At 42.4% G+C, this 18,111-nt stretch overlaps 10 protein-coding genes across 11 annotated transcripts; 4 read left to right on the forward strand and 6 right to left on the reverse strand.

Annotated features, from left to right (window-relative positions):
* Window positions 1–2,160, reverse strand: LOC145732110 (uncharacterized). Its single transcript, XM_081984178.1, is given in 8 exon segments — window positions 1–150; window positions 202–441; window positions 497–604; window positions 655–768; window positions 770–814; window positions 869–996; window positions 1,049–1,385; window positions 1,434–2,160. Coding segments are annotated over 8 exon segments (1,674 nt in total). The 5' UTR covers window positions 2,022–2,160; the 3' UTR covers window positions 1–36.
* Window positions 2,161–2,263: 103 nt separating this feature from the next.
* On the reverse strand, window positions 2,264–3,634 carry tex (THO complex 3 homolog tex). Its single transcript, XM_081984235.1, has 5 exons — window positions 3,307–3,634; window positions 2,895–3,256; window positions 2,685–2,846; window positions 2,549–2,634; window positions 2,264–2,499 (listed from the first exon to the last, which is right to left on the reverse strand). The coding sequence occupies exons 1-5, from the start codon at window positions 3,490–3,492 to the stop codon at window positions 2,327–2,329; spliced, it is 969 nt and encodes a 322-aa protein (XP_081840361.1). The 5' UTR covers window positions 3,493–3,634; the 3' UTR covers window positions 2,264–2,326.
* An 88-nt stretch (window positions 3,635–3,722) lies between these two features.
* Window positions 3,723–5,172, forward strand: LOC145732152 (2-oxoglutarate and iron-dependent oxygenase domain-containing protein 3-like). Its single transcript, XM_081984240.1, has 6 exons — window positions 3,723–3,969; window positions 4,024–4,316; window positions 4,370–4,520; window positions 4,579–4,723; window positions 4,772–4,948; window positions 5,005–5,172. Exons 1-6 carry the CDS (start codon window positions 3,884–3,886, stop codon window positions 5,092–5,094), a joined length of 942 nt encoding a protein of 313 aa, XP_081840366.1. The 5' UTR covers window positions 3,723–3,883; the 3' UTR covers window positions 5,095–5,172.
* Window positions 5,173–5,212: 40 nt separating this feature from the next.
* LOC145732162 (U6 snRNA phosphodiesterase 1) lies at window positions 5,213–6,264 on the forward strand. The gene is made up of 5 exons (XM_081984261.1): window positions 5,213–5,376; window positions 5,434–5,567; window positions 5,616–5,796; window positions 5,848–6,007; window positions 6,056–6,264. Exons 1-5 carry the CDS (start codon window positions 5,237–5,239, stop codon window positions 6,245–6,247), a joined length of 807 nt encoding a protein of 268 aa, XP_081840387.1. The 5' UTR covers window positions 5,213–5,236; the 3' UTR covers window positions 6,248–6,264.
* Nubp1 (NUBP iron-sulfur cluster assembly factor 1) lies at window positions 6,234–7,734 on the reverse strand. 2 transcript variants are annotated; one of them, XM_081984236.1, is made up of 6 exons: window positions 7,572–7,734; window positions 7,400–7,523; window positions 7,233–7,347; window positions 6,957–7,058; window positions 6,358–6,901; window positions 6,234–6,298 (listed from the first exon to the last, which is right to left on the reverse strand). In XM_081984236.1, exons 1-6 carry the CDS (start codon window positions 7,609–7,611, stop codon window positions 6,276–6,278), a joined length of 948 nt encoding a protein of 315 aa, XP_081840362.1. In that variant the 5' UTR covers window positions 7,612–7,734; the 3' UTR covers window positions 6,234–6,275. The 2 variants fall into 2 exon arrangements, with proteins under 2 accessions (XP_081840362.1, XP_081840363.1); XM_081984237.1 differs by having other exon boundaries at window positions 7,584–7,721.
* Window positions 7,735–7,762: 28 nt separating this feature from the next.
* LOC145732117 (tektin-3-like) lies at window positions 7,763–9,835 on the forward strand. The gene is made up of 8 exons (XM_081984189.1): window positions 7,763–7,922; window positions 7,976–8,130; window positions 8,185–8,436; window positions 8,484–8,975; window positions 9,029–9,155; window positions 9,206–9,301; window positions 9,353–9,507; window positions 9,559–9,835. Exons 1-8 carry the CDS (start codon window positions 7,893–7,895, stop codon window positions 9,767–9,769), a joined length of 1,518 nt encoding a protein of 505 aa, XP_081840315.1. The 5' UTR covers window positions 7,763–7,892; the 3' UTR covers window positions 9,770–9,835.
* On the reverse strand, window positions 9,818–10,766 carry Cox11 (Cytochrome c oxidase copper chaperone COX11). Its single transcript, XM_081984269.1, has 3 exons — window positions 10,288–10,766; window positions 10,068–10,235; window positions 9,818–10,014 (listed from the first exon to the last, which is right to left on the reverse strand). Exons 1-3 carry the CDS (start codon window positions 10,663–10,665, stop codon window positions 9,868–9,870), a joined length of 693 nt encoding a protein of 230 aa, XP_081840395.1. The 5' UTR covers window positions 10,666–10,766; the 3' UTR covers window positions 9,818–9,867.
* Window positions 10,767–11,228: 462 nt separating this feature from the next.
* On the forward strand, window positions 11,229–12,413 carry ND-24 (NADH dehydrogenase ubiquinone). The gene is made up of 6 exons (XM_081984265.1): window positions 11,229–11,390; window positions 11,462–11,590; window positions 11,644–11,831; window positions 11,881–12,088; window positions 12,141–12,217; window positions 12,266–12,413. Exons 1-6 carry the CDS (start codon window positions 11,355–11,357, stop codon window positions 12,357–12,359), a joined length of 732 nt encoding a protein of 243 aa, XP_081840391.1. The 5' UTR covers window positions 11,229–11,354; the 3' UTR covers window positions 12,360–12,413.
* Window positions 12,414–12,487: 74 nt separating this feature from the next.
* Window positions 12,488–14,988, reverse strand: capt (adenylyl cyclase-associated protein 1). Its single transcript, XM_081984206.1, has 3 exons — window positions 14,303–14,988; window positions 14,103–14,252; window positions 12,488–13,480 (listed from the first exon to the last, which is right to left on the reverse strand). The coding sequence occupies exons 1-3, from the start codon at window positions 14,751–14,753 to the stop codon at window positions 12,822–12,824; spliced, it is 1,260 nt and encodes a 419-aa protein (XP_081840332.1). The 5' UTR covers window positions 14,754–14,988; the 3' UTR covers window positions 12,488–12,821.
* A 556-nt stretch (window positions 14,989–15,544) lies between these two features.
* Window positions 15,545–17,580, reverse strand: LOC145732119 (sialin-like). Its single transcript, XM_081984192.1, has 6 exons — window positions 17,297–17,580; window positions 17,068–17,239; window positions 16,352–17,018; window positions 16,019–16,295; window positions 15,841–15,967; window positions 15,545–15,783 (listed from the first exon to the last, which is right to left on the reverse strand). Exons 1-6 carry the CDS (start codon window positions 17,326–17,328, stop codon window positions 15,598–15,600), a joined length of 1,461 nt encoding a protein of 486 aa, XP_081840318.1. The 5' UTR covers window positions 17,329–17,580; the 3' UTR covers window positions 15,545–15,597.
* Window positions 17,581–18,111: the final 531 nt, after the last annotated feature.

Consider the following 18,111-nt stretch of genomic DNA (forward strand, 5'->3'; position numbering starts at 1 on the left):
TTATTATTCTGTTAATTATTTTAATTGGGCATTTTGTCAGGTGACTAATGGCATCTCCAAGCCAGCCGGTATGGTAATCCCCCCTTCGTCCACTGTCTCTTCTATTTGCGGCTCGGTGGTTAAAAAGCAGTTTTGTGTCTCCTCATCAGTCTAAATGTGTTTAGTTGTTTAATTGATGATTTTCCCAAGAAACAAACTTACCATAAGATGGTGGTCTTGTTGAGAAGCTCCGCCCTCCTGTTGGCCACGTCCACCACTGTCACTGGAGGTCTGGTGCAGTTTCAGGTGGGCTGCCAAAAAAGCCTCATTAATGGTAGTGTAGGCGCAAAACTTGCACCGGTACACGCCTTCTTTGTCCTTGTGCTTGTTCCGTAAATGGCTCTTAATGGACGAGGATTGAATGCAGGAGTATGTGCAGTAGGGACACTGGTAGCTTACTGCCTAAAATAAGGTGTCAAATGTCACCCCTTTTTTTTTTGAAATAATGGAAAGTTACCCCTAAATGTCGCATTGTGTGCTTTCGTAAACTGTTGGGATCGCCTGTCCGGAAGGGACAGTGGTCGCACTTGTGCGGCTTAGAGGCGGTGTGTTGACGCATGTGCAGCTAAAATTGACAGTTGGAGTGTGTTTGAGATTAGAAGAGAAAGTGCTGACCTCTAGCATCGCCTTGCGGGAACTCTTATGACCACAAATATTGCATATAAAAGGTCTGATTTTCTCGTGAACCGTTTTCACATGAGATTTGAGGCTTTTAGAGTTAGCAAAAAAAACGATCGCATTTCGTACATTTCTTGACTTTAGCCCACAAGGGCATCTTAAATCCAATTGAGGTTATGATAACACAACTAAGAGTGCAAATATGACTTACATCATCAGGCATTTTATGAACCACTTCGTGGTTTTTGAGCTGCGCCAACTGTTTAAACGCCAAACCGCAATCGGGACATAGAAAAGGCTTCTGATCCGAATGCGTCATCATGTGTCTGATCACGCGCACTGCGCCCTGTTAGTTATAGCCATTTACCGGTGAAACACTAAAATCACTCACCCGCCCGATAACTCTTAAACAAGCTACACATGGGACACACAATCATGCCAAAGTCAATGCCGTGATTGCTATGCATGTGACTTCTGGCTATGTCCCACAATTTGAAGGTTTTATCACATTCTGAACACTTGAACATGCTTTTTGTGTTGGCTATGTGAAGTTTTTTGTGCTTGTCACATAGCTCATCAGAGGGAAAACCTGCAGTACAACCCTTCACTGTACACTTGACTTGTTGGAGTATTTTCTCTTGTTTCTTCACTAATCCTATATTGCTGTCATCTATCTGGGCTTCCTTAGTTGTTTCAGGGCTTGGACTGACTGTTTCAAGTTTGTGAGTCTGAAATTCCACTTTAAGATTTAAAAAACAGTTTAGGAGGCCACTTACTTGGATCATGTGAGTTTTCAAGTCATTTTTATTGGTGAAAACCACATTGCATTCACTACAAATGTAAATCACTACAGCCTGATTGGGTTCATCTTTACTACACCTGGACAACAAGACAGATTCCTGGGGGTCACTTATTAAGTACTCTGAATGCTTACTTGTTAAGTGTTCTTGAATTTCGGTTAATTCTTCACATAAATACGAACACACTTTGCATTTGTGCGCAGTTACACTGCAAAACAGTTGGTCAATTAAATTTATTGGTTCTGCAGGTGTTTCTTGTACAGGAGTATCAGTCTCAGGGACTGAATGAGTGTTTTCCTGCTCCCCGGGTAACTCGGTCACTTCAAGGGGTGTTTGTACAACCACCCCAGGTTCAGGCTGCTCCTCCAAAACCCCCTCAGTGATTAGACCTTGGGTGAGCAACAGGGGAAAACCCTCTTGCGGCCAGTCGGTTGTGCCGATTTCAGTGAACATGGGCTCCACTGAAAACAGTCCCACTTCGTTGTTTTCCAGCAGAAAAGCGTTGGGGGCTTCTGTATCGTTCAGAAACTTCAAATACGAGTTGGGTTCATCTTCTGGGTCCATTTTGAGGTTAGGTTTATTCCTTAAAAATTGTGAGAACCTTCCCGAATTTATTATAAAACGTTATTCAGTCTGGTCTTTCCAGTTAGTTTAAAATAAGGCTTTATTAACAAACAACACACATTGTGGAATTCAAAAAAGAAAACAATCGTACTGTCAAGTGTCATACCCCGGAAATGACAGTTTTGACAAGCAGAAAGTATCACATGACTGCTCTATTGAGATGCGTTATTGACACACGTGACTACCATACAAAATGGCGGTTGTAATTTTATTAAAAAATTATACAAAAGTGAAAACTTTTAAAGTCAGTCTGAAGGAAATCCCCACACTTTAAGGCTACCGGCGTCCCTTTTTCTATCGTAGCTGTCCTTGTCATCGCAGGCGTAAGCTAACAGGTACTGTGAGGGGTGCCAGGCCACTGTAAAAGTCGCCGCCTCTACACTTACATCAGCAATCTTATCCCCCGTTTCCACATAACCTAGAAACGGCACTTAAAATCTCAGTTGAACTGAGCTCTAAAGCCTCACCAATATCGATAAGCATGTCCTCAGAGGCAGAGGCTAATAATTGCCCATCATGACTGAAGGAAATGGTCCTCACTGGCCAATCCATCCTAAAAGTTTGAATTTGAATTTTTGTCAGTGTGAAAGGAGGTAAAATTACCGCGTAAACACTCGGCGGCAAGCCAACTCATTAATATCCCACAAAGATACCAAAGCATCAGCACTGCCTGTAGCAAAATACTTCCCCGTAGGGTCAAACTCAATACAAATACATGTTCCAGGATGGGCCTTAATTATGTGCTGCTTTTTTAGTTCTGGGTAACTGAATTAACAATTAGAAACCCTTAAACTAATGTCACAAACTGTTTACCTTAATATATGAATGCAACCCTGGCCATTAGTTAAAAAGAACAAGTCACTGGTGTTATTCCAACTGATTTCATTCACTTCAAAGTGAAACTGTTCCTCAGCCTCAATTTTGTGTGTACGCGCATCAATAAAAGTGACCAAATCCTCTTTATTTCCTACTGCAATAGCATTTCCATTGGGTGACCAAGTAATATTTATGTTCTCCCCTTTTGTGTTTATGGTTGCCACGCACTTTTGCACTCGAGCATCCCACAGTCTTACCGACTTGTCGCCACTGGCAGTGCTGAGTAGGTCCGCGTTAGTCTGATGCCAGCAGAGTTGGTCCACCGAGCCTCCGTGCCCTTTGAAAACTGTTTCCTTGTTCTACGAACGTTGCAAGTAAATTTAAATTAGTCCAAAACAATGGGACCCACCAGTCTGTCCCTATCCAGGGTGTAGATGCAGACGCACTTGTCGAAAGACCCAGAAGCTAGCCGCTTACCGTCGCAGCTCCATCCTACCGAATGAACTTTGGAGGTGTGACCCAAGTATTCTTTGGATTTGTTGTGGGTTTTGAAGTATTTCTGAAATTCCTCAATCTTGTCAGTGTGCTCCTTCATAGTTAAACAGCCCCTTGTTTGTGTGAACCTAATTGTTTTGGAGCTCTAACAGTTAACCACACTTTTTTATGGCGCTTTCCCTATCCACTTATAGGTTAGACAAAGATGTTATGCTGTCCCAGTGATCACGTGGTAGAATTGTTGACAAAGAATGGAAAAGCACGTGACTTACTTGAAAATTGCCATTTTTAAAAATCCATAACCTCAATCTGTTTTCATGAAAATTTTAGTTTTTCCACTTGAAAATCACATTTTAAAGGCCTTTTCCTACTAATTGTGTTCTTACGGAGCTACCTTACTTTTTCCTACTACTTTCAGTGTCTTTCGGCCTCTCTACAGGTTTAGGGCGGATCCTATTGATTTTTTAGCCCTTTAGGGGGAGGGCATAACAATGAGTAAAGAGGTGCGATCCCGTAAAACGGGGCACCGTAAACAGGAACCTTCCGAAGGTTCCCCTTCAAAAGGGGCCCCAACATTGTAAGTGTTTATTACCTTAAAACTGATTCAGTCAATCATTGAAAGAATTTACAGAAAGTATGGCCCTCTGCCCAAATTTAATGGTCAGCGCATATTTAGTAGGGTGGTAATCATCATAGGTGTGCTCATATATGTGTGGTATTTTTCGAAAGGGTCTAAAGAGACCTCTCTGGCCAAGTACACTTTGACATATGACGCTAGGGGGCACCAAGTGGACTGTGACAACACTTACTTGGATGAAATTAAGCAATACAGTGGTTGTGTACCAAAAAAATGTGGCCGATTTGTTAGTGACAGAGTGGTGACTGATTATGAGGCTGATGTGTTGTTGTGGCTTGCAAAAAGGGGTACAGGGCCTAATTTAAGTTTGTGAGGTACTTTATATGGTGATTGTTTGAAGGAATGTCCTTGGCTGGGTCTAGTGGGGGTGCCACAATTATGGACTTACACTCTGGTGCCTTGTCTTATGGAGAAAACTTTATAAACTTCTATAAAACTAGCAAAAGTGATTTTATCACCCCAACTGATTTGAGTGTCTATAAAGGGGTGAGGTATGACTGAGATTTTCACTTTTTTTTAGATTTTTTGGTTGTAATACTGAATTTACAGAGAAAAAATCCAGTCGGCCATTGCTGAAGCCTTTGGCCTAGACTCAAGCAAACTCTACCTAACTCACCCAACATTTTTCTCCAGACTAACCTCAAAAGAGCCTAAAACTGTACATGACGAGTACTGGCATGTCCACATTGACAAGGTTTGACCAATCACCTTGCATTCACTTGAAGTTTAACTCAAATTGTAGCATACTTATGAGTCATTCCACTACACCTCACTGTTGTACCTCAATGACTACTCCAAGGACTATCAAGGAGGCCGGTTTGTCTATGTGGACAAGCGCAGTAACGTGACGGTAGAGCCCCGTAAGGCGCGACTGTCCATGTTTACTTCAGGGGCTGAAAACCCCCATTTTGTTGAAAGGGTCAGTGTGGACTTGCTATGTAAATACGTGCAATTACGAGTCTTTTATTTAATCAGGTTACTGAAGGAGAACGCTTTGCCATAACCATATCATTCACATGTGATCAGACTAAGCAAATCAAAGATCCTAGCGGCAAAAACTCCTAATATTATGTTTATGTGTAGTGTATAGGTTGTAATGTGAATAAAAAACCAAAATGGCTGACGCCGTAATTATCTGTCAAATGTCGTCTGTCAATTAGCAAACTTTTGAGGTTACAAAGTCTGAAAAACGTAAACAAACATAAAAATGTCTTCCAACAGTGCCCTGCAACTACTAAACGATTACGGGGGCGAATCCTCGGACGATGACGTGCCCGGTCCTCGCGTGTCCACTAAAAGGTGTTTCAAAGACGACTCTGACACTAAAATTAGCCTTAAAGAACCCAGGTAAACCCTACAAACACACCACCCCTGACAATTTACATTACTACTACAAACAATCAGGTTGCCACTACCCCACCAGTTCATAACCAGCAAACAAACTGAAGAAGAAATTACCAACCCGGAATTGCACGAGGGCCGAATACGGAGTTTTGCACATGAACGAGGCAACTGGGCCTCATTTATCTACATTCCTTGTAAGTAGCCTTTGAAACTCATCCGCTGGAGTTACAAAAGTTATTTAGTTGAAGCCACCCCAGCCCTAAGTGAGCTTTACGCTTACATGCAGGAAATTCTACCTGATACTTTAGGAATTAAAATTACGGAAGATTTGCATATAAGTTTAACCAAAACTGTAGTTCTAAAGTACCACTGGATCAACAGCTTTGTAGAGGAAGTGAGAGGGAAGCTGAAACCCTACAGAAAGTAGGTAAAATAACTCTTAATGGGAGTAAGTTTTCTAAGTAGTTTGTTTAGGTTTTTCCTGCTTTTTGATGGTGTTCAGGTGTATTGTAATGAGGAGAGAACCAGGACCTTTATAGGGATTGAAACAAGGACTGGCAGGGACAGTTTGGTGTCTATGGTTACTGCCTTGGATCAGTGTTTAAAGGAGTATGACTTGGAAACTTTTTATGAGGTGAGTTTGTTTTTGAAACTGGTTCTGGTAGATAGAGTGCTTTTCCAGAACCCCTCATTCCACATGAGTATTGCTTGGTGCCTTGGAGATGCTAGGGAAGAGCTAGAAAGGTACTTGAAGCTGCTCAACCAGAAACTCAGGCTCCTCATGGAGCAACACTCACAAGAAAACTTTTACATTTTAGCTGAAGTGATTAGGTGTAAAGTTGGATTTAAACTGTTTGATATTAGCTTAAAATAAAAAGTCCTTTATTATCACCAAGTGTTATTTAGGAACACCGTTCCACTAGCTCTGCAATAACAAAAATTAACTCAACTCACTAGCCCATAAACTAGTTGAAACTAACTTACTTTGGACAACTTCCTGTACTGACTTAACCACTGGGGAATCAGGTAATTCATCAAAAAAATTCCTGCCTTCATCACAACATTTAGCTACTTTAGGGTCCAGAGGTAAACTACCCAGAAATGTAACCCCCAATTGGTCACACATTTTACTAGCGCCCCCCGTGGTGGCTTTGAAAATTTGCGACGACTTTTGACAGCCGGGACACACAAATCCTGCCATGTTTTCAACCACCCCCAGCACCTCAATACCGGTTTTACGGCAAAAATCAATTTCTTTACGCACATCAAGCAGGGCCACTTCCTGAGGGGTTGTTACCACCACAGCCCCCGTCAGCCCTGCCTGGGACAAGTATGTGACAGCTGACAGGTGTTCATCTGACGTGCCGGGAGGAGTGTCCATTAACAAGTAGTCTAGTTGGCCCCAATCCACCTCACTTAGAAACTGTCTGATCATTCCATTCTTTTTGGGGCCTCTCCAGATTATTGCATCATCCGGTGATGCCAGCAGAAAACCGATTGACATTACTGACAAATTATCATCCACATACTATATTATACAGCATTAGGATTAGGGGCTTTTAATATCAGTGTCTTTTACTTACAACAGGGGACCATCCAGAACCTGATTGGTGCACTTGCTCATCAGCTACCCCCAATACTCTAGGCTGGGATGGTCCACAAATGTCTATATCTAGCACAGCCACCTGTAAAGTATTGATTTCTAAAGAGTATTTGGGTTACACAGCCTGGTACAGACTGGTAGGTTTGAACCAGTTTCAGATTATCAGTGGCACAAAGCAGTGTACAGGGAACAAGAAGGATGATTTTTGGGCATGAGAAAGAACGAAGAAGCCGCTACAACAGGGTGAGTCACTTACATTTCTTTCACTGTCGCTGGCAGCCAAAGCCCTGCTGAGCAAAGCTGTCACTGTGCTTTTACCCACTCCTCCTTTACCAGACAGGATTAGGATTTTGTGCTTTACACTCTCAAGCCTTTAAAACACAAAAATTGAAGGCCTCTGTTAGTGGGGCTGAAAAACCTAACCTTTCTTTCACTAAGGCTATGCCAGGGTCAGGGCCTTTAGGCCCTGTGGCGCAGATTTGCTGATTGGGGCAACCAGCGCACGCGGAGGCTTTGCCCGCACCTTCACTTTGAGTGCCGGGACAATCTAAATAGTGCACTCAAGCATATTGAAACAGAAGTCTTAAAAACTTACGTTGGGGGGCACCTTGGGGCTTTGCCACATCACTAGACATGCTTAGGCACTAAAAAACACTTTTTGTACTGCAGAAATCGGTATTTTATTCTTACTAAATTTGCAAACGTAAACAATAAACATGTCACTTGTCATCGACCATTTTGTTTTTTTTTTTTAATGGCGTCCATTACCATTTTTTACTGTCAATTGACATTTCACCTACCAACTACAAATGTGCGTACAATATCGATATCGATACATCACAAATCTGTCGATAACAGGTATTGTGGATAAATTTGTCAGTGTGTCGGGTTGTCATGCATTGAATGAAGCTGAAGAATGCCCCAAACGGAGACGGTCCTCTACTCGGTGAAACCAACCGAAATTATTTTTTTAAATCAAAATTTAATCATGTTTTACAGCAATTGCAGCCATGGAGTACGGTTGCGGCCACGCCCTGCATGGAACAAGTGGCGGGGCCTCCAATGCCCGCGCGTACCGGCCAGTACTACCAAACGCCCAGGCCGCACCCCTGGCGCCCCACTATGGGCTACGAAACTGTGGAGGTGACACCCTTGTAAGCCCCACCCCTCCTTAACCCCTCGATTTTAACTAGAGGGATGATGTTTAGACCCAATCAGCATGCTACCAACTCACTGATCGACCCGTGTTACACGCCCTACGGGATGGCTACCGAACCATTGAAATTCCCTAACCTGGTCACGGGGTTTGAACGAAACCCTGCGCACGCAGCTAGGGCTGCGCTATACACTCGTTACACACCGTTGGAGTGGACTCAGAGCAATTTAAAGAACTTTAACGAGGCGGACACTAACCGTAACTACTCGGAGAGGCTCCGCGGGGATTTTATTAGAGTTATGAGGTACTGAGTAAAGGTTGCACTAAGAGAGGTTACATGGAAATGTATAGGCAAACAGACGAGAAGACTGCGCAAGGACAACGGGAGTCGGGGAGACGGTTGGGGGAGCGCATTACAGACACCACGTTTTGGCGCAACGAGGTCCGAACCGAGTTGGAGAGGCTTCTCACCGAGACCAGTTTACTCCAAGACGCTAAAAGGGCCATCGATAAGGCCGTGAACGACATTGAGGCCCCGCTACACATTGCCCAGGAGTGTCTCTACCACCGGGAGAAGCGCACCGGAATTGAGCTGGTGCACGACAGTCCTGAACAAAGCCTCCTCAGGGAAATAGAGACTTATCGCAACGCACAAGCTAAGCTTAAGTGTCTAGCTTCTAAGGTTGGGGATCAACTGCGCAACAACCGAGCAGCGCAGCACGAACTGGAGAGTGACGTCACTAGCAAGGAAGGCGCTCTAGGTATCGATAATGTGTGCCACCAGCTCAACAACTTCTCCAAAGGCATCAACTACTACGGAGGGGTGGAAAAGTTTGATCCAACGTATTGCTTTAACGGTTAAAACAAGTGAGGGAGGTACAAGGTTGTGTTTACAGGGTGAGCACCACCCAAACTTGGGCGGAGCACAGCAACCGTATAGTGCAACGTTCCCAGTCGGAACGAGGACACTCCGCCCAAATGCGCTCCGATATCGAAAATTTAATCAACACCTGTGCCCAAGAGGTCATTTGCACCACTTTGACAATTTACCGTATTTAACAGTGAGGTTTTAGGTTTGGGACGCCTGGAGTAACACCAACAACTCCCTAGCTCGTAGGGCGGCCGAGGAACTGGAAACCAAGAGCAAATTGCAGAATCACCTGCACAAAGTAATCAAAAACACACTTTTATACACGTGACAGTTTTAAACGACTCTGTAGGTGCAACAAGAGATTTTCGACCTGGAGAAGAATATAGAACTGCTGAAGAAGGCTATAATTGATAAGAGCGCCCCAATGAAAGTGGCTCAAACTAGACTGGAGGCCCGCACCCATCGGAAAGACATTGAACTATGCAGAGATACCGCTCAGGACCGGTAGTATTCCTTCAAAATGTCAAGAAAAAACTAAAACCACAATTTATTTAGGCTAGTAAACGAGGTGAGAGATCTGCAGGACAGCATTGAGTTCTTGCACAGAAAACTGCAAGAGGCAGAAGCACAACACCAGCAACTACTCAAAACTAGGGCCAGCCTAGAAGAAGACCTACACAGCAAATGCAACTCCCTATTTATTGATAGGGAGAAATGCATGGGACTGCGTCGCTCCTTCCCTATTACAGCCACAATCAAATACTAAACAACTTTTAGTAGTAGCACCCATTATGAAATTTACAAGTGAAATAAAGCATTCTAGATACTTTAACTATTTTTTGTTTTAAATAATAACAACAATGGCTACCTGCTAGCAAACTGGGGCATGGGCACTTTAAAACCTGGTTTTGCCTCAAAAAATGTATAGGACAGAGTGATTTCCTTGCAGTTTTCCAGGTAGGGATCCTCCGCAAATTCAGGGTCAATATAGAAAAATACAGGCATGTCAACCTACAAGAGTTTTGTGTTACTTAAACAGTCTGGATGTGGGGAGTTGCACTAACCTGTTCGTGGGGGTTTAAAATTTGCTCTTCAAAGCAAAAACACTGAATTTTATTAAAATACTGTCCAGCTTCAAAAGGAATCACATTGTAAGTACTAATACCAATCACACTGTGATCAGTAGGGTTCATTGCAGTGTAAAATGCCAGTGCAGTCTCACCGGGGTACACCTTTCAACATACTAATTTTAACTCCCTTTTTCAAGTAGTTTGGAGTACTTACAGTGATTTCATTTTGTTGGGGCTTAAAACTCCACCGCATGTTAGCAGCCTTGTCGGCGTTAAACCTAACCTTTATAGGCCTGCTCTGTTCGGGTTTCATTGACTCAACTTTACTACTGTCATGACCCTGGGCTGTGGTGCCTCCATAACTGTACGCCTGACAGAACATTCGGTAAAGAGGCACTGCCGCGTAGCTCATCCCTACTGTTACTACACCGAACGCTGTGAAATAGTAGAGGGTGGACCGTATTCGCTTTCTGTGAGCTTCCCCAGGACTTGGATTGCTGTACTCTCTGACGCATTTTTTACAAATGTCGCCTGACCGTGGAAGCCGAGAGGGTTTGAAAGGCCTCAGGAGGGTTAGGAACGACTTGAACATACCCGTTTGAGATGGTTTTCAGTTAAATTTCATTGTTTTGGTTTTTTCCAGGCAGGCAAGTAAAAATGAGGTTATGTAGTTTATGAGTCAAATATGGCAACACTGTATCAAATGTCAAATGTTGAAAATCAGCGCCCACTGCGAATGTTAACAAACTTGAATTTTCTCAAAACTAGTTTTTTCAGTAAATTTTCACACAGAAAACGCATTTTACTAGTTTTAAGTGCATTTAGGCACTCAATGCAATCTGTTGGTTGCTGAGGGGATTGAAAATCCCCAATATTTAAGGCAAAACGTACAAACCCAACTAACCAGAAAGTGTGAACTTTAATTGACCTACCTTGAATGCTGCTAGCCGGAAACTATACCCTTGAGGCTTCCGCAAAATTGCACAGCTATTTAAGTCCGAAAAGAGCACAATAAATAAATAAAACCGCACTTTTAATTTAAAACAAAGTACGGTAAAAAATGAAAACACGGGCGCACCTACCGGTTATCCAAACAACTAGTTTTTTCGGTCTCTTTTGTACAAACGTGACAGACAAAGAGAGCAAATAATAATGGCAATGTCATTGTCAAACAAATGACATCTGACAATCAGCTGTGTTTTTAACTTTTTTCAATTATCTTTGCAAACCACAGAACATCCTTAAAGTAAGGCGTAGCACCAAAAGGGCTCCACAATAAACATGCTGCCCACATTAAGAACGATTGGCAATGGCCTGGTAATGTATATTAACTCAAAAATTCAGGTTAGAAACAGTCTTATGTAACTTTATTTGTCTCTTATTTTTAGAGACGTTCTTTGGGGGTGCGCACCCTGCAGACCACCGCGGCCACTCAGCACGACTCGCTGTTCGTGCACCGGGACAGCCCCGAAGACAACCCGGACCTTCCCTTTGAGTTTACGGCAGAAAACAAAAAGGTAGGGTGGCACTCTGTTGAAGGTTTGTTTTAATAAAGTTTGTGGCGCTCCAGAGGGCAGATGCCATCCTGGCTATATACCCTGAGGGGCACAAAAGGGCGGCCATGATCCCCTTACTGGACTTAGCCCAGAGACAACACGGTTGGTTGCCTATTTCCGCTATGCATCATGTGGCTGAAATTCTGAGTTTGCCCCGAATGAGAGTGTATGAAGTAGCCACTTTTTACACCATGTTTATGAGGTTGCTTTGTTAATTATTGAAAGATGACAACTATAAGTAATGTTTTAAGGAAACCTACTGGTAAGTATCATGTCCAAGTTTGCACCACCACCCCTTGCTGGCTTAGGGGCTCAAATGAGGTCCTGGAGGCGGTTAAAAAGAACCTCAACCTTGGGGTGGGGGAGACTAGCAAAGACATGCAGTTTACCATATCAGAAGTGGAGTGTTTGGGGGCTTGTGTCAATGCCCCAATGATTCAAATCAATGATGACTACTATGTAAGTCAACTTAGTTAAGTAAATTTGTAGGTTAAACTGCTTAATTATATAGGAAGACCTGACAGTTCAAGACACTGAAGAGATTTTGAATGATTTGAAGGCCGGGAAAAAGCCCAAACCTGGACCCAGGTGAGTGTCAAATCAATAAGTTTCAAAGCTATTTAAAGTGTGTTTTAGAAGTGGAAGGTTTGCCGCAGAGCCTTTAGGAGAGCCTACGTCGCTAAAAGGCGAACCACCAGGCCCAGGATTTGGAGTGAGGGCTGATTTGTAAAATCTCAGTCAGATTGTAAAGTTATGTTAATTTAATAAAATTTGTTCAAAAGTTTTAAGACTTTTTTTTAGTTGGTCCAAATAAATTATCCATCAAAGGTAATAATACATCAATAAATGTGACCAGTGGAAGCTTAGAGATGTTTTTATTAAATTTCTTAATTAGGATGATGATGATGATAATCATATAGAGACTAAGGATTACACACATTTAAAGGGGCATCAGAGGCAAATGGCGTTTACCTCACTAATGCGCCAATTGCATCTGCACAATTTTATGTCAACCAAATAAAATCATAGTTGTGTTGTAAAAACTTCACAATATAAATGCAAAAACATTATAGGAATGTCGTTGTGAGTATAATACTTTTTACGAAAACAGTCTAAAAGTGAAAAATCTCCTAGCCAAGTATCAAAAAACACCAAATATTGCCTTACCTAAGGGACCTAGTCCCTAGTGATTTTAGCCTTTGTTCTCGACAATCTCAGTGTGGAGGGTGTGTTTGGAGGTGATTTTGGTGCGGAATTGTTCCGGCACCGCGTGTTCCACGTAATCGTCCCCTTTCGGCACCAACACGTTCATTTCCGAACTCTTGGAGCTGATAATTTCCACGTCCAAGGAGTCCTTGCTGAGGTACACTTGACATCCGTCAGTCTTGTCAATGGAAATGGTGGGGACTTTCCCGAGCACCTGCATTTGCACCGACTGACAGTTGATAAACTCCATGCACGACACCAAATTTTCGAAAACGATCGAGGTTTTCTTGCAGGAATCCATCGTGATCGAGTTGATTTTTCCCTTCACCTGTACGGTGGTGCCCTCGCACTTGTACAAGTACACCACGTTGTTCATTTCGGCATTCTCCACCACCAAGTCGGTGCGGTTTTTCTGGTATTCAATCAACCATTTTTTCCCCTCGTGACTAAACACGGGCGGTTTGTCGACGGATTGAGGTTTGACGGCCGAAACCGGTTTTTTTGCCACTGGCGGCTTGAAGGGCGCCGGACCTTCCCTTAGAGCCGTGTTCTTGTGCGTCTGCATTTCGGGTGTGACACGTTTCAGGCTCTTGGTGATGTCCTCACCTCGATTGATTTCGGCAAAAAGCGCGGAACGATCCAAACCTGAGATAATACAAGGTCCATGATGGTTTTACTGTCATTTTTAGAAAAATTTCAAAATGAAGCCTACAGAACAAATTTGACGTCACTATGACGTAATTTGATGATTTGTTAAATTATGGTTTTACCAAATTACGTCATTGTGACGTCACATTTCCTCCATAACCACCTTTGTTATTTTTTATGGCCTCCATATTATATAGGTGAAAGAAACATTGTTAATATTAATGTAGGAGACAAAGATGGAAGGTTAGTCAAAAAACTAAGTTTGCCATGAATTTTGCCGCAGCATTGTCATGTTGTCACCAGCTTATCTAAACTCCTCCAATATAGACTTTTACCTACTTAGCTATGCTAATATGACATAAATTATCATTTATTTTATTATTATAAAGTTTTGGATTTTCCACACCTGTGTATGTATTTTAACCATTAAAATCAGAGAAATAGAAGAACCAATAAACAAATTTATTTCCTACTTTAATTTTTCTACCAAAGGAAGCTTTAATACTTGTTTGAACTTTTGGTGACTGAATTTAGATTGTCAACTAACTAGTGACAATAATAGTCACTACTGTACAAACCCTACATGGAAAAAACAACAACAAGAAAAAAAACCAAATACCTGCATCACCTGCAGCATCAAAGTCTACTACTGGAGGAGGTGGAGGACATCCAGGTGGTGGTGGTGGAGGTACACCGGCAGCCTTTGCAGCCCCCTTACCAGACCAAACCAATCCGGTAGTGTGATACTGTTTAACAAAGGCCTGCAAATCTACAAAAAAACCCACTTTACTTAGCCCAACTTAAAGTACAACATCAAACCTGTAAGGGTCTGTACCCAAGCTTTGACCCACTCAACATGGTTTTTGTCCTTCTCTTTCCACTCTTTCAACACTCTGTTAGTGTAAAACTGTCCTGCATCGTTCATCTCCTTCACATATGGAGCTGGGGCTGGACTGATGGCGACCCATCCCAGAGCGGCAATACTCTCACTCACGGCCGACAAATGATTGAACAAAGAGGAAGAACGGTGTTTCTCCCTGTAGCTTTGGATGGCGCTGATCTGGTCGCTGGTCGGTTTCAGCAGATTAACAATTTCCGTGTCCGTGGGTTTGGAGCAGTCAGAGGCCAGTTGAATGTACTTCAACTGGGCGTCAAAGGCGGCCCGCACCAGTTTGGAATGCTCCGCCACATCGCCGCCTATCAGCTGCGAGGTTTTGAGGTATTGGGCGAGGGGGCCCTGCACTATATCCGTAAATCCTAATACGCTCATTGTAGGACTCAAATTTGTTAAGAGGGAGCGGCCCAACACTTGTAAATGACGAACAACCGGCTGTAACTGTAACCGGGTTCTAGACGGTGAGATAAGCGCCGATGAACCGATATAACTGTTGGATGAGTCACTTTTCACCGATTGCAGATTTTAATTGCGGAAAACTTGTTTGGTTTGGGAGGATTATTTTGATGATGCTTGATAATGATGTGTTGTGATTTGACACTGACAGCTTAACAAGTAAAAATTTGAGGTTATGTCTTAATGTCAATTATCAAAATATTAGAAAAAAACCCCACACCCAGCTTAAAATTAGTTTGTACAAAATGCTTAGTTTAAAAAAATTAATAATTACATATAAACCGTTTTCTTTGGGTTTGTGATTTGGGGTCCAAATTCGTTATGAGTGAAAAGCCACGTGACCATCATGTGATGTTTAGATCATAACGCGTCTATATGTCAAATCTAGACAGGAAAATGACATCTGGAAAATAAACAAATAAGTGAGGTTACAATACATGCGTTTTTATCAATCTAGGATAAAAACAAAGAAAAATCCACAATTTGAGCTGCTGGACCCTTGCAAAACCACCATGTTTGACTCTGGGGACACGATGGCATTGCTGATCATCCTCACACTAACCGCCGTGGGACTTTTAGCCTGCCTGGGGGCCTACGCTCGCAGACGTTCTTACATTGAGGCTCTTTAAAAGATGTATTATTCTGCCCCTCCCTTGAAATGTACTGAAGTTCCACATAATTTTAGTTTGTAAGATAAAAAAAATTGTCAGTTTAAGGGTATTAAATGTTGTTTGTTAAGTTTTGAGTATAATTTTCTTTAGTTTTAATCAACACTCTGGTTTTTTACATCTTTGTGCATTTTGTTTGTGTTAATGGTTTGTAATTGTGGCTCCTGAGGGGGGTAGTCCCAGGGCTGGCGCAACCCAGTGGCAAAAACCAGGTAAAACACAGCTCCAAACAGGTACAGGCTTGCTGTGATGTAAAACACTATCCTCCATTGCTCAACAGTCTGAGAAACTTTGCAATATTACTCTCAGTTCACTTGAATGTTATTAGCATTCCCTACCGGATTGTCAGTGGATATAACATAGCCAGCTATAATGGGGCTTAAAATCCCTGGCACTGTGCCCCATGTATTGGCTATACCAAACACCAAACCTGAGTGTAAAGGTGCCACATCCAAAGCATTCACACTATTACAAATCAAATCCTACTATAGTTCACTCAGAAATAATGTGGGGTACCTTATTGTGGCTATAGCAAATGAGCCAAGGCCTACAGCCATCACTAAGCAGAATACAGTTCCAGCGGCTGCGCCCCAAAAGGCTGCCCCCATCATAAATCCAGCCTGAGACAGAAACCCAAGCAGCATAAAAGTTTTTCTTGTTTGTGTGACTGTCAACCAGCCCCGCATGATTATACGGTCAGCTAATTGGCCGCTAATTTGCATCATAATGGCTAAGGCAACATAAGGAAGCGCCGACAGCACCCCTGACTTGGATATATCAAACTCAAACACATCTATACAACGCAACACACATCTTAAGGAAAGTTAGGCCATTGGTTGTCATACAAACCTTTAAAGTACTTGGGAAGTAAGGTGAGTAGGGTGTAGAAGCCCCACGTTTCACAAAATAGCGCTACATTTAAAGCCCAAACGGCTTTGGAGGTCAAAAGACCTCGCCAAGGCGATGGCCCTTTACGATTAACCACGCTAACCGACTTCAACGAGCTTTTAATGTATGCTAATTCGTGGGTAGTGATTTTGGAGTCTTGTTCTGGCGTTTCCGCGACGCACCAAGCCCACGCAGCAAACCACAACAAACCCAAGCTCCCGGAAAACCAAAAAATACTGCGCCATCCAGCCGTTTCGGTCAAATAAGCAAAAAACACCATAGAAAACACCGCACCAGTATAACTGCCCGAATTCGCTTGGGTGGTAACTCTGCTCCGTTCTGAGGGCGGGATCCATTTAGCCCAGATCGTGTACAAACTGGCAAAAGTGACGCCCTCGAACACGCCCATCAGCACGCGCGCCAATACAAGCGCATAGTAGTTCCACTCGGCCAACCACGGACTGAGCAGAGTGATGAAAGCTGTGGAAGCCACGCCTCCGCCAAAAATCAGTTTACCACCCCACTTTTTACCTAACACGCCCCCTAGTAGTTGGGTGGTCAGGTAACCGTAGAAAAACGAACTTAGAATGTAACCCTGACGGATGTTGTCCCACGTAAACTCCGCCCCCTAAAGCAAATCAAGTGGGTTTCACTAGATTAATTACTCTGTGACTTACTAAGCTAATTTCAGTTCCGTTTTCAAGGGTTTCCACTTGGTTTTGCGTCATGGCCACAATTCCAATGCTCATATTAACCCGAAGGGCGTAAATATTGAAGTAACCGCAAAAAACTAAAAATGTTAGAACGTAACGTCGTTGCGTCCATAGTTTCCATGTGGACGGAGGTGTTCTACAAGCGAATTGTAATGAATTTAACTGAAAAAATCTACAATAAAGACAAGCTTACGGTTTTTCTGCAACGTCACTGTCTAAAGACATTTTTGTAAGTTAAATAATTAATTCGAAGCAAAGAAATCATTTTATGGCAAGTATATTTGTCTGGGTGTCTGTTATCTAAATTTTTATCGAGTGATAAATCGGCTTCTTTATGACCTTTAACTATTTATGTTATACAGTCTAATAAAATGCGTGATTTAGTTTATTATACATAATAATGTATACCCTGATTATTATAACTTTAGTTAGACAATAACATTGCATAGATACGGAAATTTAAATCCTTAAAATATGTTGGCAATAGTGCGCAATGTTGTCGTCTGTTTTTCGGATTTTCTAAGCCCCCATTCTCCATTATTACTTACAAAGTTTATCCACAAATGCCGAGTAAAATACATCAGATAAAACCCTCAACTTAGGGTCTCCTAAACAAGCTTAAACTAAGCTTCCCTCACTCCCAATACCCCAAAAGTGTACTTAAAACAGTAAAAACCACTCAGACTTTGCTGTAAATGCCATTTAAATGTTAACAAACACGGTTCTGACTATACAAAACATTATAAATCTAGATTTACATGTCAATGGAACTGTTTAAAGTCACGTTTTGACATGGCTATTATGATAATTTCTTGAGAGGGCCTTTTGCATGGGACCGGTTATATTTTTGGTTTACATAAAACAATAAAAACTCTAGAATAGTTTACTCCCTTATTTGACAAGTTACGTCAAAATGTCATAGAAAACAAAAGATAGAGCGGATTTCAAGCTTTCCAAAAATATCCCCACGTGAATTGATTGATCACACCGTTTGGCCACAAGAGGGCG

The sequence above is a fragment of the Ips typographus genome, linkage group LG7, assembly GCF_016097725.1.
Source record: "Ips typographus isolate SLU linkage group LG7, UJ_Ityp_2.0, whole genome shotgun sequence".
NCBI lineage: Eukaryota > Metazoa > Arthropoda > Insecta > Coleoptera > Curculionidae > Ips > Ips typographus.

Bases quoted from the DNA above. Each gene is read 5' to 3' on its own strand.
- tex (XM_081984235.1), bottom strand. From the start codon at position 3,492: ATGAAGGAGCACACTGACAAGATTGAGGAATTTCAGAAATACTTCAAA. The intron at 2,847-2,894 runs GTAAACAGTTTG...TTGTTAATTCAG, and splicing joins GGTTGCATTCATATATTAAG to TTACCCAGAACTAAAAAAGC. The intron at 2,635-2,684 runs GTAATTTTACCT...TCAAACTTTTAG, and splicing joins TGCCGCCGAGTGTTTACGCG to GATGGATTGGCCAGTGAGGA.
- LOC145732152 (XM_081984240.1), top strand. From the start codon at position 3,884: ATGAGTAAAGAGGTGCGATCCCGTAAAACGGGGCACCGTAAACAGGAA. The intron at 3,970-4,023 runs GTAAGTGTTTAT...AAGAATTTACAG, and splicing joins TCAAAAGGGGCCCCAACATT to AAAGTATGGCCCTCTGCCCA. The intron at 4,317-4,369 runs GTACAGGGCCTA...GATTGTTTGAAG, and splicing joins GTTGTGGCTTGCAAAAAGGG to GAATGTCCTTGGCTGGGTCT.
- LOC145732162 (XM_081984261.1), top strand. From the start codon at position 5,237: ATGTCTTCCAACAGTGCCCTGCAACTACTAAACGATTACGGGGGCGAA. The intron at 5,568-5,615 runs GTAAGTAGCCTT...AAAGTTATTTAG, and splicing joins CTCATTTATCTACATTCCTT to TTGAAGCCACCCCAGCCCTA. The intron at 5,797-5,847 runs GTAGGTAAAATA...TAGTTTGTTTAG, and splicing joins AAGCTGAAACCCTACAGAAA to GTTTTTCCTGCTTTTTGATG.
- Nubp1 (XM_081984236.1), bottom strand. From the start codon at position 7,611: ATGTCTAGTGATGTGGCAAAGCCCCAAGGTGCCCCCCAAC. The intron at 7,348-7,399 runs GTTAGGTTTTTC...TGTGTTTTAAAG, and splicing joins ATAGCCTTAGTGAAAGAAAG to GCTTGAGAGTGTAAAGCACA. The intron at 6,299-6,357 runs GTAAGTTAGTTT...TTGTTATTGCAG, and splicing joins AGTACAGGAAGTTGTCCAAA to AGCTAGTGGAACGGTGTTCC.
- LOC145732117 (XM_081984189.1), top strand. From the start codon at position 7,893: ATGCCCCAAACGGAGACGGTCCTCTACTCG. The intron at 8,131-8,184 runs GTAAGCCCCACC...GATGATGTTTAG, and splicing joins ACTGTGGAGGTGACACCCTT to ACCCAATCAGCATGCTACCA. The intron at 8,976-9,028 runs GTATTGCTTTAA...TTGTGTTTACAG, and splicing joins GTGGAAAAGTTTGATCCAAC to GGTGAGCACCACCCAAACTT.
- Cox11 (XM_081984269.1), bottom strand. From the start codon at position 10,665: ATGTTCAAGTCGTTCCTAACCCTCCTGAGGCCTTTCAAACCCTCTCGG. The intron at 10,236-10,287 runs GTAAGTACTCCA...GTATGTTGAAAG, and splicing joins CCCAACAAAATGAAATCACT to GTGTACCCCGGTGAGACTGC. The intron at 10,015-10,067 runs GTTAGTGCAACT...AAACTCTTGTAG, and splicing joins TTTTAAACCCCCACGAACAG to GTTGACATGCCTGTATTTTT.
- ND-24 (XM_081984265.1), top strand. From the start codon at position 11,355: ATGCTGCCCACATTAAGAACGATTGGCAATGGCCTG. The intron at 11,591-11,643 runs GTAGGGTGGCAC...GTGGCGCTCCAG, and splicing joins TTACGGCAGAAAACAAAAAG to AGGGCAGATGCCATCCTGGC. The intron at 12,089-12,140 runs GTAAGTCAACTT...TTAATTATATAG, and splicing joins AAATCAATGATGACTACTAT to GAAGACCTGACAGTTCAAGA.
- capt (XM_081984206.1), bottom strand. From the start codon at position 14,753: ATGAGCGTATTAGGATTTACGGATATAGTGCAGGGCCCCCTCGCCCAA. The intron at 14,253-14,302 runs GTTTGATGTTGT...GTTTTTTTGTAG, and splicing joins TTGGGTACAGACCCTTACAG to ATTTGCAGGCCTTTGTTAAA. The intron at 13,481-14,102 runs GTATTTGGTTTT...GTATTATCTCAG, and splicing joins TGATGCTGCAGGTGATGCAG to GTTTGGATCGTTCCGCGCTT.
- LOC145732119 (XM_081984192.1), bottom strand. From the start codon at position 17,328: ATGTCTTTAGACAGTGACGTTGCAGAAAAACC. The intron at 17,019-17,067 runs GTAAGTCACAGA...GATTTGCTTTAG, and splicing joins ACGGAACTGAAATTAGCTTA to GGGGCGGAGTTTACGTGGGA. The intron at 15,968-16,018 runs GTACCCCACATT...GATTTGTAATAG, and splicing joins TTTGCTATAGCCACAATAAG to TGTGAATGCTTTGGATGTGG.